Source organism: Mustela lutreola, chromosome 2 (genome assembly GCF_030435805.1).
Source record: "Mustela lutreola isolate mMusLut2 chromosome 2, mMusLut2.pri, whole genome shotgun sequence".
Classification (NCBI taxonomy): Eukaryota; Metazoa; Chordata; class Mammalia; order Carnivora; family Mustelidae; genus Mustela; species Mustela lutreola.
Window position 1 is genome coordinate 108,642,041 of NC_081291.1, and position 17,970 is coordinate 108,660,010.

General features: G+C 34.9%; 1 protein-coding gene across 4 annotated transcripts in view; it reads left to right on the plus strand.

Annotated features, from left to right (window-relative positions):
• The window catches only part of ATP13A3 (ATPase 13A3), a 92,173-nt gene that overhangs the window by 25,397 nt on the left and 48,806 nt on the right, over positions 1-17,970 (plus strand). For all 4 annotated transcript variants that reach the window (XM_059163108.1, XM_059163111.1, XM_059163109.1 and 1 more), the window contains 12 exons: positions 428-601; positions 3,339-3,521; positions 3,816-3,886; positions 5,550-5,630; positions 6,766-6,835; positions 8,291-8,425; positions 9,104-9,176; positions 11,875-12,006; positions 13,123-13,302; positions 13,445-13,602; positions 14,316-14,504; positions 16,209-16,270. In XM_059163108.1, the coding sequence (XP_059019091.1) occupies positions 428-601; positions 3,339-3,521; positions 3,816-3,886; positions 5,550-5,630; positions 6,766-6,835; positions 8,291-8,425; positions 9,104-9,176; positions 11,875-12,006; positions 13,123-13,302; positions 13,445-13,602; positions 14,316-14,504; positions 16,209-16,270 (1,508 nt within the window). The remainder of the gene's footprint in view (positions 1-427; positions 602-3,338; positions 3,522-3,815; positions 3,887-5,549; positions 5,631-6,765; positions 6,836-8,290; positions 8,426-9,103; positions 9,177-11,874; positions 12,007-13,122; positions 13,303-13,444; positions 13,603-14,315; positions 14,505-16,208; positions 16,271-17,970) is intronic.

Genomic DNA, 17,970 nt, shown 5'->3' on the forward strand with positions numbered 1-17,970 from the left:
ATTGATCAGTCATAGTGGTATTGTGACAATTAGCTAATCATTTGGGAGAAAAATAAAGTTAAAACTTACTTCATTTAAATGCAGTGTGATATTATGGCTTATATCCTGGAACAGAAATAAGACAGTGAAAAAACTAGTGAAATTGTAATAGAGACTAGGTTTAGTTAATAGTAATGTACTAGTGTCAGTCTCTTCAATTAGACAAATGTACCAAGTTAACAGGGTAAACCAGAGGAAGGCATACAGGACCTCTTAATGTTTTTGTAACTTTTCTGCAAATCTAAAACCATTCCAAAAATAAAAGTTTATTAAAAAAAAAGTCAGCCTTTTATATGACAAGACTTAATACTTACCAGGAAAATAAAGAACTTTGGCAGTTATCGCCTATCATTTGATATTCAGTTGTGTGATCACTGTGTCCATGCAGGAGATTTATGGCTATAATTTGTGTCGCTGGAAGCTTGCCATAGTTTCTCTAGGAGTGGTTTGCACTGGTGGCTTTCTTCTCCTCCTCCTCTACTGGATGCCTGAATGGCGGGTGAAGGCAACCTGTATTAGAGCTGCGGTTAGAGACTGTGAAGTGGTGCTGCTGAGGACTACTGTAAGTCTGTGTATTTATTGGGAGCTGATTATTCGAAGCATTATATAATGCTTTTGGGTGTACTTGGTTCAAAATAACACATCACTGCTAGGATATAATTGGGAATACTAATCCTAAAAGCATTTGTGTTCTAAGTGATAATGATTAGAATAGAAAGGAATCTTTAAATGATTGTATCAGCCCCTTCCTTTTATAATTCTTGATGCAGTGAGAAATTAGATGCTTGTCTATCAAGGTCACCAGCCAGTTTAAGGACTATATCAGATCTGTTATTCACTAGACCAGCTGCCTTTCTACTCTGTGATGCTGCTGCTTCTCTGGTTGTTGTTGTTTTTTTAAATCTTAATTGGAAGCGTTTTATCAGAGCCTTTAATTTTTTTTTCCTTTTCTTTTAATTAAAGAAATTTTTATTGAAGTATAATTGGCATAGGACATTATATTAATTTCAGGCATACAGCATAATTATTCATTATTTGTGTAGATTTTTAAATAATCACAATAACGGCAGTTAACATCTGTTACCATACAAAGTTACAGAAATTTTTTTTTCATGTGATGAGAACTTTTAAGGTCTGTTCTTCTAGCAACTTTCAAATATGCCCTACAGTACTGTTAACTGTAGTCATCATGCCGAATGTTAGATCCCTGGGAAGTTTTCACCTTTTGACAACTTTTACCCATTTCACCCCCACTCACCCCGTACCTTTGGTAACCACTTAATCTGTTGTCTGTGAGTTCGTTTTTTGTTGTTGTTGTTGTTGTTGTTACGTGTATTTTTTAATTGAAGTAGAGTTGACATACAATATTAGTTTCAAGTAGACAGTATGACTTGACGTTTATGTACATCAAGAAATACCACAGTAAGTGTACTGACCATCTGTCACCATTCGAAGTTATTATATTACTGACTATATTCCCTGTGCTGTACTTTTCATTCCCATAACCTAATTCTTTTATGCTGAAAGTTTGTACCTTTTTTTCTCTTTCATCTATTTCACCCATTCCTCCTTCCCCCTCCCTTTTGACAACATCAGTTTGTTTTCTGTATTTTTGAGTTTGTTTCTGTTTCTGTTTGTTTTGTTTTTGGTATTTGTTTTGATTTTTGTTGTAGTATCTGTTTTTTTCTGTTTGATTTATTTCATAATAAGCATAGCATAATACCATCTAGGTCCATCCAGTTTGTCCCAATGACAAGATTTTATTCTTTTTTATGAATGAGTGCTATTTCATTATAAATATATATACCACTTCTTCTTAATCCATGTATCACTGGGCACTTAGCTTGCTTCCATGTCTTGGCCCTTGTAAGTAATGTTGCAGTAAACATAAGGGTGCATATATCTTCCTGAATTTGTGTTTTTGCTTTCTTCGGGTGAATACCTGCGCATGGATTACTGGGTCTCATAGTATTTCTATTTTTAATTTTTTTTTTAAGATTTTATTTATTTTTTTGGCAGACAGAGATCACAAGTAGGCAGAGAGGCAGGCAGAGAGAGAGGAAGGGAAAAGCAGGCTCCCCGATGAGCAGAGAGCCTGACGAGAGCCTGAGCCACCCAGGTGCCCCCAATTTTTAATTTTTTGAGGAGCCTCCATATTGTTTTCCTTAGTAGTTGTACCAGTTTGCATTCCCACCAACGGTGCACCAGGTTTCTCTTTTCTACACATCTTCACCAACACTAGTTTTTCTTGTCTTTTTTGATACTAGCCATTCTGACTGATGTGATTATCTCACTATGGTTTTGATTTGCATTTCCCTGATGATTGATGGTATTGAGCATCTTTTGTCACTTGGTCATCTTTATGTCTTCTTTGGAAACAGGTTTATTCCATCCTCTGCCCATTTTTTAATTGGGTTTTTGTTTGTTGAGTTATATGAATTGTTTGTATGTTCTAGAGATTAGCCTCTTACCAGATCTATCTTTTGCTTGTATCTTCTCTCATTCAGTAGGTTGCCTTTTCATTTTGTTGATGGTTTCCTCAGAGGCCTTAATTTCTAGCCTCAGTATGTTGATAGTTAAATTAAGAATTACTCATAATTTGGGGCACCTGGGTGGCTCAGTGGGTTAAGCCGCTGCCTTCGGCTCAGGTCATGACCAGGGTCCTGGGATCGAGTCCCGCGTTGGGTTCTCTGCTCAGCAGGGAGCCTGCTTCCTCCTCTCTCTCTCTCTCTCTCTGCCTGCCTCTCTGCCTACTTGTGATCTCTGTCTGTCAAATAAATAAATAAATAATCTTAAAAAAAAAAAGAATTACTCATAATTTTGCATGAGATATTGTATTAGTGAAGTATGTCATAAAATGAACACTGGAAAGCTTTTATACATCTTCATGTATGGAATTTATACATTTTGGGTGCGCCTGGGTGGCTCAGTTAGTTAAACCTCTGCCTTAGCTCAGGTCATGATCACAGGGTCTTGGGATAGAGCCCCGCACCGGGCTCCTTGCTCAGTGGGGAGTCTGCTTCTCCCTCTCCTTTTGCCCCTCCCCCTGCTTGTTTGCGAACGTGCACGTGTTCTCTCTCTGTCAGATAAATAGATAAAATGTTTTAAAAAAGATGAAAAAAAATTTTGAGCAGCGTTTAAAAAAATTTATACATCTTGAAATGGTGTAACATTTAGTGCGGAGGAAGTGATGCTTTTTCAGGGACAAATCAATAATCTGTAAAGAATGGGAATTAAAAAATATGTAGGTAGTTCTGTAATATACCTGATTGACTTTTTATCCCTTTCTCTCTTGTAAGGATGAATTCAGAATGTGGTTTTGTGCAAAAATTCGCTTTCTTTCTCTGGAAACTCACCCATTTTTGAACCCCAAATCTATGACTAATAAAGTTGCAAATGGCCATGCTGTTCATCTAACTGAAAATTTGGCTGAAGAGAATAGGCATGAGATGAATAAATATTCACAGACTCAACCACAGCAGGTATAATGATTTAGTGTCAAAGTTTCTTTGAAAACTGGAATTGTTCAATATTTTATGCTGTCATAACCTATAATTTTGTACATGCAGTTATTTTTGTTTGGGATAAATTAATATCCATATAAAATATTTATTACTATACATGGCACAGTTTAGGTACTAGTAAAAGAAGCAGATTGCATTTGTATGTGATCATTTTAATTTTAATAGATAATAGATTTGTGTTAGTAAACTTCATCATAAACAAGTGATGGTAATGTAATGCCTTTTGATGTAACATTTATACGTGTTCTTCAGGTCCGTTATTTCACCCACCACAGTGTAAAATACTTCTGGAATGATACTCTTCACAATTTTGATTTTTTAAAGTAAGTATGCTTCCTTTGTTTGGATTATATTATGAGTATCTTGAAAATGTTCTAGATAAAAAAAGAATTCATTTTAGTGTTACATAAAATCGAAGAGGAGTTTATTGCATAACTTTTATTCACTTAATAAAAACTCCCTGGTGTTACTTGAATACTGACTAACCATTTTAGGGTAAAGCCTACTTTTAACTTTTACCTTGGCAAAATTTACATAAAAGTTTGAAACAGTATGATTCTCCAAATCTACTCTGAGTTGGAGTTCTTTTCTTTTTGTGGATTCATTTCAGAGTGAATTTTGAGTACACTCCACAGCCTGTCAGAATACCTGAATTCTCATTTCCCAACTTGCCAAATTTATCCTGAGGGATGGAGTCATAGACCAACAGAAGTTTAACTTTACTATGTGGATAAAGATTTAGACATTGTCAAATGTGTTAAGCCTCAAGTAGGAAAAATTGGAGGAATCCCTTAAACTGTATTTATTGTGAAGGCTTCGAATTATACAAGCACTAGGATATTTAGGATTCTATTTTTATTTCTGTTGTAAAAGTGATTATTGTAAACAGTCATTAAGTATCACTACTTGAGTGCTGAAGGAATTTTTAACATTAGTAATATAAAGAGAATCACCTTATGAACATTTAATATTCATGCCTGGATTTTTTTCCTCAGACACTAAAGAATTGGAATACTCTGGAATAGCCCTGGGCATTTCCACTTGCTTAGTTCTGAAGACCATTCCTAATTAAGAACTATTGCCTTATAGAATACTGCCAGTGAGCTGCCATTTTGTTTTTTAAAAAAAGACTTGGAGCTGATCTTTGCTGCTTTTGAGAAGTTACCAGCTAAAGTTGAAAAAAAATTTCAAACCTATTTGCCATGTGGTATTTGCCAACTGTAGAAACTTGCAGAATTTAAACTTTTCCCAAGGATAGCTGTTAATTATGGAGCTTAGTTTTTCTACCTGAAAAAAGTAGAAAAGGATTGGAGTTAAATGATGTACAAAACTCTCCTTAGAGTGCTGTGACCAGTATCTTAGTTAAAATAAGCATAATTAAGACATTTTTGGGGAAAAGTAGATCTGTTGGTTGAATCCAGTTAGAACTGTTAACAGATTTTAGGCAATGCCTGTGACTTATATAAATTTTGTACTTCTCTTCTAGGTTTGTATTAAAACAGGGACAGATTTGGATTGATGCTTTTATTGAAAGAAAAATCATTGAATAGGATTTTTTAGCGTGAAGCTTAAAAAATTGAAGAGAGAAAATTACATAGATAAAAAGTAAAAAAAGATTTTACTTTGGAATTCTCACGTTAGTCATACTTTACCTTTAGTTTTATTAGTTTAATTATTAGCTCCTATAGCTTTGGTACAACCTTAAAGGATAATAATAATATTACATAAACTTGAGTATTTAGAGCCATTTTATCGTGTGATAGATACATTGGATAACTTAGAATTTGGCACATTTGAGAATTAGAACTTTCATTATTGTTTATCTTAGGAATTTGAGATTTAAAAATTCTCATTATCTCAGTTTTTGTTAAGGGTTTCTATTTGTAAGGAGGTCACACTTTAAAATCAGGAATATAGAAAAATGAGGCATTAAGACATTTGGATATTTTAAACTTTGTTTAAAGTAAAAACTTTGGATTTATTTAGGGGACTGGATGAAGGTGTTTCTTGTACGTCAATTTATGAAAAGCATAGTGCAGGACTGACAAAGGGGATGCATGCCTACAGGTAATTTTTATCCAACTAAAGTTAGACCTGTTATCAAAGTTCCTAAATAAAGTAGTATATGTAGTCCATCCTTTTACCGTATAGTTGTACATATTAACAGGTATTTATAGAGATAGTAGTTGACAGCTTATATTTTATTTGGGTAAGACTGTCTGTTTAAGAATTATGAAAATGTTGAAGCTGGAATTTTGAAGTTGATATCCCTGAAAATATACCATATTTCATCAATTCTAAGCTGCACATTTTTCCACATTTTAACCTAATTTAAAGGAGGGATGTATCATGTTGGGTGGAGTGTTATCCTTGAGAGCATTTTTGTCTTGATGGTATGTAAACTAATGAGTATGTCTTATAATTGATGGCATCTTAGATTTTCTGAATTGTATTGGAAATTGTAAGCATGCTAAAAATTTACCACAATGAATATTTTAAAGTGGGATGCATAGTCTTTTTAAATCATGTTATTCTTTGCTACAGTATAAAAATATACCGGCATATTGTATATTTTGAGGATAATTATCATTTTCAAATTGAATTGGCAGGTTTTTATACTCCTGGTATTTTTCAGTGGGTTAGGATATTAAAAATTTAATTCATTCAGACTTATTCAGAATTACTCATTACTCTTTCATATGGAAAGTACTACTAGGAGTTTAAGTTGGAAGGATTTAATAAAGTTTTGAAAACTTTTTAAAGTCAAATGTATAGTTTTTGAAATAAATATTTTTAGTATAATATTCTCATTAGAAAAATAGTACAGGACCCCTCAAATATATTTTAGTCTCTTGCAAAAATTAATCGCAATTCAAAATTTTGATTCCTGCTGTGTTCAAGGATGAAAAAGAAAGCGTTTGCAGACATGGTTATTATAGACTAGTGGGAAAGATACTCGTCACACAGAGATAATGAGGCAGAATGAAACAACAGTATAGTTACCCAGTATTCACTACTTTGCTTTAAATACTGTAGGTAGAGAATTGAATTGTGGAAGACAAGTATGTAGAAACATGAATGTTTAAGTTCCATATTTAAGAGCAATCTGTGGTTTGAACCTTACCTAATGAAATGCCATCCCTAAGTTCTACTGTTATTATATAATATAATGTAACACTATTATTATCTTTTCCCATTATAGAAAATTGCTTTATGGAGTAAATGAAATTACTGTGAAAGTGCCTTCTGTTTTTAAGCTTCTAATTAAGGAGGTAAGATGACATTTGTGATCAGAGGGTTGTCAATTTGGAAAGAGCCATGATTTTTAAGTAATATAATATTCTTGGTTTTGTCTTAGTTTCCCCCTCACTCTTTTTTTTAAACTTGAAATGTAAAAGTAGTAACTGTGGTAGAGAAATAATTTGGGGGCATAAATTACCTTTTTATTAGTTACCTTATTTTTTGTTTTGCTCTGTTTGCCTGTACAATTTTGTTTTTTACTCTCAGTATGTTGTACATGTAAATCTTATCTTATATGTATGTATGCAGCTGACTTATCATGTTTATTTTTCATGTGGTGTTTTGTAGTGCATTTTTGGGAACTAGGCATTGTGCCATAGGTTTAGAATACAAAACATGACCTGATGATTGACATTGATGAACTTGAACTTTATCCTGGGAGGGAAACGGGTCAGTAGTTACTGCAGTGAGAGCTCAGTGAGGTGCCATTGAAGGGCTGCGAATAAAGTTACATGGGTAAAGGAAGGAGGTATAGGATTTTGCTTGGCAGAGTTAGGCTCTCTAGTCTTCCTTTCGATTTTTGGCTAAAGATCAAGAGTTGGGTGAATACCTTCAGTAGATGTTACAGATTGTTTTCTCTCAGTTCCTGAGAGTGGCCATATAATGTTGTTGTACAACATAGCAGATTGTAGTGATTAGGAATTAGAAAGTCTGGTTTGTAATATAATCCCATCAGTAACTAGCTTTGACCATCAGAAAACCTTTCTGCTGCTCCTTTATAAAATTGGCCGAAGTCCTTTAAACTTAACCTTGTTTAATTTTGAAGTAAAATGGGACTATGTATGTGAAAGTGCTTTGAAAAGTGTATAGGCATCAATTTTAAGACATTTGGCGGAAGTTATTAATAAAATTGATAGGATACTGTTAAATTTGGCTAAACAAAGTCCATTGCCAGGATTCCCTTATCTCTTTTTTCTCATTTAGGTTTTAATCCTTATTTCCTTAGAGAATGCAAAGCAGTGTAACTTATTATCTCATATTTGTCTTCCTGTAGACTCCAGTGAACCTTTGACTTATAGGAAAATTGGTATTTGGAGTTCATAATAAGTAAACATTTGTTCAATTTAATTAAGAATTTTATATCCTTTAGTAGCCTGGTAATTATTGGAAGCAAATGTACTTTATTGCTGAAGCAGAATGAAGAATAGCTAAATACACACATGTTAACTATTTCTAGCTTAGTCTTTATTGGGTTTGGTATGTATCTAAATGGATACAAATAATTTAAATTAAGCTTGTTTAGCCAAGTCCTAGTAGGTTAGTGGAAAAAAAGTACTTTGCTAACATCTTGCCCTACTCTTTTAGTAGTACATTTTGCCGTAGGGCACTACAGAGCTTATCCTCTAAATATCTTGTTGTTTATTTCTTAATGAAAAGGTGGAACATCTGTTTGGTTATAAGTTTGACTTAAAAATCTTGTTTTTTAGGTTCTCAACCCATTTTACATTTTCCAGCTGTTCAGTGTTATACTGTGGAGCACTGATGAATACTATTATTATGCTCTAGCCATTGTGATTATGTCTATAGTGTCAATTGTAAGCTCTCTGTATTCCATTAGAAAGGTAAGTCCAATTTATTATGGCTTTCACAACTGTGTATTTTGTTGTAATATGTAAAGTTGTAGAACAGTACTTCGTACAAAGTATTACTCAGTATAGTTATTCTTTTAATTATATGAGTATGTATTTCTTCCCTTTCTTTCTTTCTTTCTTTCTTTTTTTTTTTTTTTTAAAGGTTTTATTTATTTATTTGACAGAGATCACAAGTAGACAGAGAGAGACGGAGAAGCAGGCTCTCTGCTCAGCAGAGAACCCAATGCGGGACTTGATTCCGGGACTCCGGGATCATGACCCGAGCCGAAGGCAGAGGCTTTAACCCACTGAGCCACCCAGGCGCCCCAGCCCTCTCTTTCTGAGGTGGGGGGAGGTGGATGCTTTTTTGAGTTAAACTACCACTTGACTGCTTAGAGGCCATAGGGATCTATAGGTACTTACAACAGACTGGAATGCTGGAGGGCTTATTCTGTTGTTTGCAGGACTGTCTCATTAAAGTGCATCTTTTTTTTTGTCTTGAGCTCATCATTCAGTAATCTTTGAATCTTTTAGTCTTGACATTTTTAATGGCAGAGTAATATGTATTTGCCATATTAACTTACCTTATTTTATGGCACCCTTGCTTTTTAATATATATTGAAGAGTGGATTTATGTTAGCTAGTTTTTACATTTTTTCCCTTTTTCAGCAATATATTATGTTGCACGACATGGTGGCGGCTCACAGTACTGTGAGAGTTTCAGTTTGCAGAGTGAATGAAGGTAAGTACTTAAGGTAATTTTTGGAAAAATAAACCAAATAGGATACCCATTGAGCACTAATAACTAAAGCAAGACTAATATATTATACATATACATATACATTCTTTTTTTTTTTTTTTGTAAGATTTTATTTGAGAGAGATTGTGTGTGCGTGCGTGTGTGCCTGCATGTGTGCGTGCACGAGTGCAGGGAGGGGCTGAAGAAAAGGGAAAGAGACTTGCTGAGTGGGCAGCTCCATGCGGGGCAGGATCCCAGGATCCTGAGATAACGACTGGAGCCAAAGTCAGACAAAAATTCAAACACTTAACTCTGAGCCACCCAGCACCCCTGAGCCTCTATACGTTCATTTTTTAAGAAGTAAAAAAAGTGTTTGGATTTGTGTTGCTCTCTGAGGGTGTATCAGATTTATTCCTGTAAAATGGCATTTTTCTTTTTCTTACTGTGTGACAGGTACTGAGATGTAATCGAGATGTAATCAGTGATCACTGAGATGCAGTGATTACAAGATGGACACTGCTTGTTGTCATTGAATGCCAGTCTAGTTGAAAAGGCATAGTAACAAAGTGTGACAGACGTCATAATTAGAGGTCGGGGAATTTAGATACTAGAGCTTGCTTACTGTAGGTGTCAGAGACGGCTTCTTGGAGAAAGTATCTTTAAGTGGTTGAATTAGTCGGATAAGAGGTAGGTGAGGGGGCTGGTGAGAGAGGGAGAGAAGAGGGTTTTAAGTGCCCAGTCTTCTGGAAGTGGGAGGGAGCTTGGTCACTGTAATAACTGAAAGAAATTCAGCGTGCCAGGTGCAGCAGCTGGATGATGGACAGCCATCTAAGGCATGTTAAGGAATTTGAGCTCATTTCAAAAGGCAGTGGAAAGCCAGTGAAGGGTTTTTAAGCAGAGGAGTGATTTGATGTTTTCCTTTTTGCAAAAATCATTCTGTCTGTTGTGTTCAGATGGGTTTAGAGGAGAGTAATGTTGAAGGCATGAAATGGATCAAGGTGAAGGTTGTGGAGATGGAGAAAAATGAGGTGGGACTGAAAGACCCCTAAATGTGGGCATTGAACTGTATTTAATAATTCATTGGATGTGAGGTAATAGAGGTAATAGAGCAGTGTCAGTGTCGGATGGACATCAGTGTCATTTAACTAAAAGAGGAACACTGGAGGAGAAGCAGTATTGTAGGAAAGGATAATGTTTTGGACACATTAGTTGGTCTGGTGTGTGATATTGAAGTGTTAAAGGACATAAAGGAGAGACAACACAGCAGCATGGGCCTTGGAAGCACTGGCCATTTTGATTGATTGAGAATACCAAATCAGTCTCCATTCTCTTGGCTCAGTACACTACGTCCAAGCACAAACACAGCTTGGCCTGGTAGGTGCTTCCTTCCCTGTGCTTCCTGGTTACTTGCTGCTTTTTTAGTTGGGAGTATCTCTCTTTGTTGGTGCTTGCTCGTCCTCTTACTGTTTTGCTGCTGCTGAAGGCACTGGCGATGCCAGGACTTTGCAATCAACTCGTGTTTTCCTTACCCCTCTGTAAAGGCGAATGAGTCATTGGTATTTTGTTTCCTGATATACCTGAGAGGTGTAGACTTTCACAAGTGGCATTAAAGTTTTAAAAAAGTCATGTTTATTTAAAAATGAAAAGTATGATGCCTAGTATGTGCTTTTACTATCATTAGAATTCTTTAGACGTTGTTTCCTCATAGTTTAGTTGAAGGGAAAGAAAGGCAAAGAGTTTTTGCCCAAAGACTAACATCACAAATAATAGTTTTCTCTTTACATACAAACGAGCAGAACTCCTTCCTGAGGATGGTATTAAGCCTAAGGGAGGGAAAGAATGAGAGAAAGAGTCTAAATGTAAGACAGTCTTAAAGAAAAACCTCCTTTTACTTGGGAAGCTGTTCTTAAAAAGTGTTTGGCTAAATTGAATATAATACAGATTTCCGAGGAAATGAACTAGATAAAATAATGCAGTGTTATAAATTTATTTAAAATAGACCTAAAATATTAGGACTATTTAGGAATATTGAGAAGGTATTGAAATGTTATAAGCTATAAATAGTGGCAGTGAGAAAAAGGTGTTTAAAAAATTGCTGTTAAAAAGAAAATACACTGGGGTGCCTGGGTGGCTCATTTGGTTAAGCATCTGCCTTTGGCTCAGATCACGATCTTGGGGTCCTGAGATCGTGCCCTATGTTGGGCTCCCTACTCAATAAGGAGCCTGCTTCTCCCTTTCCCTGTCCCCCTCCCCCCATCACTCATGCTCTCTTTCTCAAATAAAATTTTTTAAAAATACACTAAAATTGTCAATGCTTTCTGTTGTTTCCAAGGAGTTTTAGAAATCTAAGCTTATTTACCTATTGGGATCTCATAGTTGGACTCTGTTTTCTAAGACGGCTGTTGTACTGAGTATTGCTGTCCAGCTGCCTGTTTGGTCAGAGGGGACTTGGCATCACCTGTGTGCAGTTGGCATCCTGTCAGGGGACAAACTGTCTGACATACTTAAATACCATGCTTTGTTACCCTAAGGCATAATAATCTTGTTTTATTTTCGTGTATTGAGATTGTCCTATTTAACTTCATTATATTTTTAACTTAGCATTGAGGTCAGTTGACCTTCAGGCAGATCTTTTATTTACTCTGTTTTTATTTCAAGTTAAAGAATATTCATATTTCTCTTTTTCTTTCTTTAAATCCAGAAATAGAAGAGATCTTCTCTACAGACCTTGTGCCAGGAGATGTTATGGTCATTCCATTGAATGGGACAGTCATGCCTTGTGATGCAGTTCTTATTAATGGTACTTGCATTGTAAATGAAAGCATGTTAACAGGTAAACTAAATGAGTAAAAATCAGATCAGTTGTTTATAATGATAAGATTTAAGTAGTTTCTGATTAAACTATTTAAAAACTATTTTGTATCTATAACTAAAACTGTATTATTTATATTTACTCATGAATGTGAAGATTTTTTTTATTTTGAAGAGAGCAAATTCTGCGTTATACTCAGTTGTGGTACTAAATCATTATGCTGGTGTTCACTACATTTTTGGGCATACTTCTTTTGACATGAGGAAATACTTTATAGTAAGGGAAGAGGAATTAGAAATATGTCCTTTGCTTGCAGAGAGTGTCAGCATATTTACTTCCCTATTTGATGTGTAGAAAGTGGGAATAAAGATTTTATGTTTTCCTTAAACTGGGAAAGTAGACTTTGAAATGACTTCTGTTTGGAAATTCATAATCTGAAGGTAGAATTTGATACCTTTTTATGTTTTCTTTATTTTTTGTCAGAGTCAATCTGGAAAGAAGTGATTGCTATGTTTTAAAATTGTTAAGAGTTTTCTCTTAAAACACAATCAACAAATATCCCCACATACTTGTCACCTTTGAAACAAGAAATGTGAATGCTACAGAGAAATAAATTTAATGTTGAAAAGAATTTGGCAATTTGTTGTTGAGAGAACTACCATACTACGTATTTTCTCTGCTCCCTTTCCTAGATGCCTTTTCTCTTCTCTCTCTCTCTCTCTGTGTGTGTGTGTGTGTGTGTGTGTGTGTGTGAGATGGGGGGTAGGAGTAGGTCTTCACATCTGGGTGTGCTTGAGGCTGTAGCATGCTTCTCAGGTCAGTTTTGGGGGATCAGTGAACAGATGCTAGGGCCGTGGCAGCTGCCTGGTCTTTTTATCTGAAACTTGACAAAATCATTTCCAGATTATTACTTTGACTCACAGCTCACTTTCAGGAATTATTGTGAGAGATAAGACTTGATATTTTTGGTTAAGGAAATTGGTAGACAGAAAGCTAATTGAGTAAGTTTTGTTATCCTCATATGAGAACTCCTAGTAACTATTGAAATAGTATAATAACATTTAGGTTATTTTACAATTGAAGATTTGTGCATTTGGTACTGATTTCTGTGCTTTATAATTTTTTTTTTTTTTAAAGGAGAGAGTGTTCCAGTGACAAAGACTAATTTGCCAAATCCTTCAGTGGACATAAAAGGAATGGGAGATGAATTCTATAGTCCAGAAATACATAAACGACACACTTTGTTTTGTGGGACTACTGTAATTCAAACTCGTTTCTACACTGGAGAACTTGTCAAAGCTGTAGTAGTTAGAACAGGTAGAAAACATGACATCTCTTCTTACATGGTTTAATGTATTTGATGCCTACTGAATGTTTAAAAAGAGCTTCTGTTTGGGGAGATAATTCTCATTTTCTTATAAAAATATACTAATTTTCTTCTTTAATTTTTTTTTTAAAGGTTTTAGTACTTCCAAAGGACAACTTGTTCGTTCTATATTATATCCCAAACCAACCGATTTTAAACTCTACAGAGATGCCTACTTGTTTCTGCTGTGTCTTGTGGCAGTGGCTGGTATTGGATTTATCTACACTATCATCAATAGCATTTTAAATGAGGTATGTAAATGGTAAACTTTAAATAGGGTTTGATTCTTAATGATTGCATGTGGCTGCTGAAGGTTTGAAATGTGGCTAATGAGAATAAAGAACTGTACTTTTGATTTAATTTAAATTAACCAAATGAAACTAGTAGCTGTTATTTTGGAATGTGCGGATATAGAACGTTTTCGTCATAGCAGGAAGTTCTTTGGGACAGTTGTGGTTTAGGTGGTCTTTTTCTTGTTCTCTTGTGACTTTTTAGAGAGGGAGGGGTGATCACATACTCACCAAAGGGTTATTTTTTTCTCTCTCTCTTTTTAACTTCTGGGATATACAGCATTAAAGTTATTTGCGATTACTTAATTGAAGGTACTTCTAAGAGACCTCGTCAAATTTCCCTTTTCCATTCCAGCATAGTACGATGCTGTTATTAAGAGTCTTTGTCTGATAGATGTGTATTGAACTTTGAAGTGTGTAGTGTGTGACGCCTGTAGAGCTCTTAAAATGAAAACTTTCCTTAAAAATAGCTTTCATTCCACAGCCCATTGACAATTCACTGAGCTTCCTATTTTACAGCCTCTAAAGGGAAGAGGAATTGTAAATGGTTGATGAATGTAACTCTATACACCTTTATATGTAAAATTGAAAATGGTTTATGGATTCTTCACATTAGATTAGTAAATATTTGATATGGGGGGAGGTCCTGACATTGATTTTTGTGTTAATTGTAGGTAGAAATTGGGGTAATAATTATCGAGTCTCTGGATATCATTACCATTACTGTGCCACCTGCGCTTCCTGCTGCAATGACAGCTGGCATTGTGTATGCCCAAAGAAGACTGAAAAAAATTGGTATTTTCTGTATCAGTCCCCAAAGGATAAATATTTGTGGACAGCTGAATCTTGTTTGCTTTGACAAGGTTGGTTCAGTTTCATAATCATTCTCAAAGGTTGCTTTCATGGCTTTAAAATACTTAGATTAAGGTTTTCTGTATGTATTCTCTATCAACCAATTTATACTGATTGTTTAATGTTCTCCTAATAGTCCTCTTTTTCAACTTTCTTAGCACATGAATGATTTTTGTATATTTCTTCTCACTGCTTTTTTTTTTTATCAATTTTAAATATTTTGAATATTGCTTATTTGCCAAAATCTACAATTATCTAATCATTCATATGCAGAATTATGCCATATAGTAGTAGTAAAAATTACATGATCTTTTGTTTTTAACAGAGTAAGCTCCACACAGATATATTTACTGGAATCTTATTGGTGTTATGTATATATGTTAAGTTAAAGTTTGCTCTGATATTTTATTGAATATGTTTCAAAATTATGAAGGTCACTGATCTTATGTGAAAGTGGCAAATTACGTACCTGTATGAAATATTCCTTGCCTCTTAATAAAGAATTTTTTTTCCTCTGCTGAAATTAGTTTTCTTAAAAGTTTTATTTTGAGAATTAAATATTAACCAAGAAACCTCCCATCAAGCTCTTCTTGGTAACTGATACGATAGGTATATGATTTTTTGCATGTTCACTGTTGAAGGGAAAAAATGTGAGACATTTGTTTTTTAAAAAAATAAAATCCTGGAGCACCTGGTTGGCTCAGTTGGCTGAGTGTGCGACTCTTTGATCTCCGGGTTTGAGTTCGAGCCCCATGTTGGGCATACAGATTATTCAAAAAAAAAAAAAAAATCATATCCTATGACTGCATTTCATATTTATCTGTTCGAAAAATTTCACTTATGCCTTTTTGGGCAACATTACTATTAAAATTTTTAAATGGTCAACAGAAGTGGAGAAGATACAAGTATAAAAAGCCTTCATTTATCCATTGCCCAGCTTTAACAGTTAATCAGCATTTTGTCAGTCTTACTTCATCTGTACTCGCATTTTGAAGGTGGTACCATCAGACATTCTTTCACCAGTATACTTCAGTTTTATCTCTAGAAGATATTGCCCCCCCAAAATTTATTGTAATACCATTATATTACTCCACTTAACAAAATTAATAATTCTTGGTTTATCTAATATTCAGTTCTCATTCAGATTTCCTTGTCTTTCACAAAAAGTGCCTCAAATTTTACAATTTGTCTTTTCTATCAGAATCCAAATAATGATTGCATTGATTATAATTAATCTGTAACAGTTGCTTTTCTTGCCCCTTGACCTAAATCATCTTATTAAAGAAACCAGGTCGTTTACATTCTGGATTTAGCCAGTTGCTTCCTCTTGGTGTCATTTAACTTGTTCTCTTCCCTTTTTGGCTCCCTCTGTCCTCCTGTCTCCTTCCTGTGTAGGCCTTTATTGAATGATAGGTTTATTGGTACATTGTTCTGTTTTTTTTTTTTTGTAATACAAGCATATGAACGTATGGTTCAACACCTGTGCTCCCCCACCTGTCCAGAGGAACAGTACTGTAAGGAATGTTCTGCACATTTCCCCTAACTTTAGTTATTTCCTGGAAGTTAATCTTTATAACATATAGAGATCTTACTAGTTTCCTTCGTTGACAACTATATTCTATTTTACTATGTATATGTAGCGTAACTTTTTGTGGTTTCTGTTCTTGGAGGAATTACTCATAATTTGTACATGTGTGCTTTTTTTCTTTTTAAAGACTGGAACTCTTACTGAAGATGGTTTAGATCTTTGGGGGATTCAACGAGTGGAAAATACACGGTAAATATTAGCTAGATTTGATCATTTATTAGTTACTTCTTAATAAGTATCTTAAATATGAAATGTTCAAACGAAGTAATATGACAGCTGTGTACCCAGTACAAAGATTAAACAGTTAAGGGCGCCTGGGTGGCTCAGTCAGTTAAGCCTCTGCCTTCGGCCAGGGCATGATATCAGGGTCCTGGGATCAAGTCCTGCATCAGGCACTCTGCTCCTACCCATGTGCTGCCTTCCCCTCCCCCCGGTCAGATAACATAGATAGATCTCTCTCTGTCAAATAAATAAATAAAATCTTAAAAAAAAAAAAAAGATTAAAAGTTAACATTTTGTCATATTGGCTTCAGATCTCTTTCAAAAAGATATAAAATATTATAGATATTGCAAAAGTTTTAATCTATTCCTGCAATCATTCTGAAGTTGTGTTCTCTTACTATCTTTGCATTTTTTATATTTTCTCTACATTCCCATCTGTCTCTAAACAAGACCTGTCTGTTAATAAACATACATGACTGATATACTGTACATCTTTTCACTTTCTTTGCCTCTTTAACACTGTTTTCAAGGTTTGTCCAGGTTGGTATGTATAGATATAATATATTAATCTTAACTATTGTTTAATATTCCATGATAGGAATGAACCATAGTATCTATTCTACGATGGGGCAGTTTCATTGTTTTCTCCCTTTCCCCTTTCACAGCTAGTGAGTGCTGCAATTGCAGTTCTTCTATACAACTCCTGGTGAGCATGTGGTTGAGTTTCAGTAAACTAGCTTCATAAAGATATGGGTGCTGGGTGATAGGGCACCTGCATGGCTTCACGTTTAGTAGAGACTGCCTAGTTACTCCCTAAGTGATGCTGCTCACACTCTCTCCCTTCATACATGTAAGATCCTATTGCTCCAGTCCTTGGCGAACTTGGTATTGTCAGACTTCTCATTATTGCCACATGGATAGATTCAAAATGGTCTTTCATTGTGGCTCCTTGCAGTTTCCTCAGTACTTAATAAGCCAATCTTATTTTCACCTTTTTGGAAGGATGGTCTTTTAGCATTTTTCCGTGTATTGTCAGTTTGTATCTTGGCACAGTTTTTCTGCTGTGTTCCTAGTCTTATATCTTATTTATTAGAAGTCCTTTGCATTTTTGGGTGGTAGTCTTTTTCAGTACTATGCATTGCAAAAATATTCCAACAGTCTTTCTGGTCTTTTTACTTCTGTTTTTGTAGTCTTTTGATGGCTTAGTGTTTTATATCACTTTTCCCCCTCAGAAGTCTGTGGGATTTAGGTTTAGGGTTGAGGAGAATATTGTTTGGTTTATGTAATTTGAGAGTTGTTATATCTTCTTGATTAGTAGTGTGTCACATTGTGACATTGTGACCTTATTTCTCCCTAATGCGTTCTGCCTTAATTCCATTTCATTTTAAATTTCTGCAGTTATACATCCCGGCCTTCTTTGGTCTAAGGTTTGCCCAGTGTGTCGTCTTTTCCATCGCTTTGCTTTTTAATCTTCCTGTGCTGTTGTGTTCCCATTTGTAATTTCAGATATATTGGGACTTATTTCTGTAATTCCTCGCCCCAGTTCAAACACACATTTTCTCAAATTTCTCTTTCATATTTGCGTACATTTTCTCAGAATTTATACATTTTAATCTTTTACTGCTTGTCCTTAAACTATTAATGGTCGTCTTTAGTATCTTAAGTTC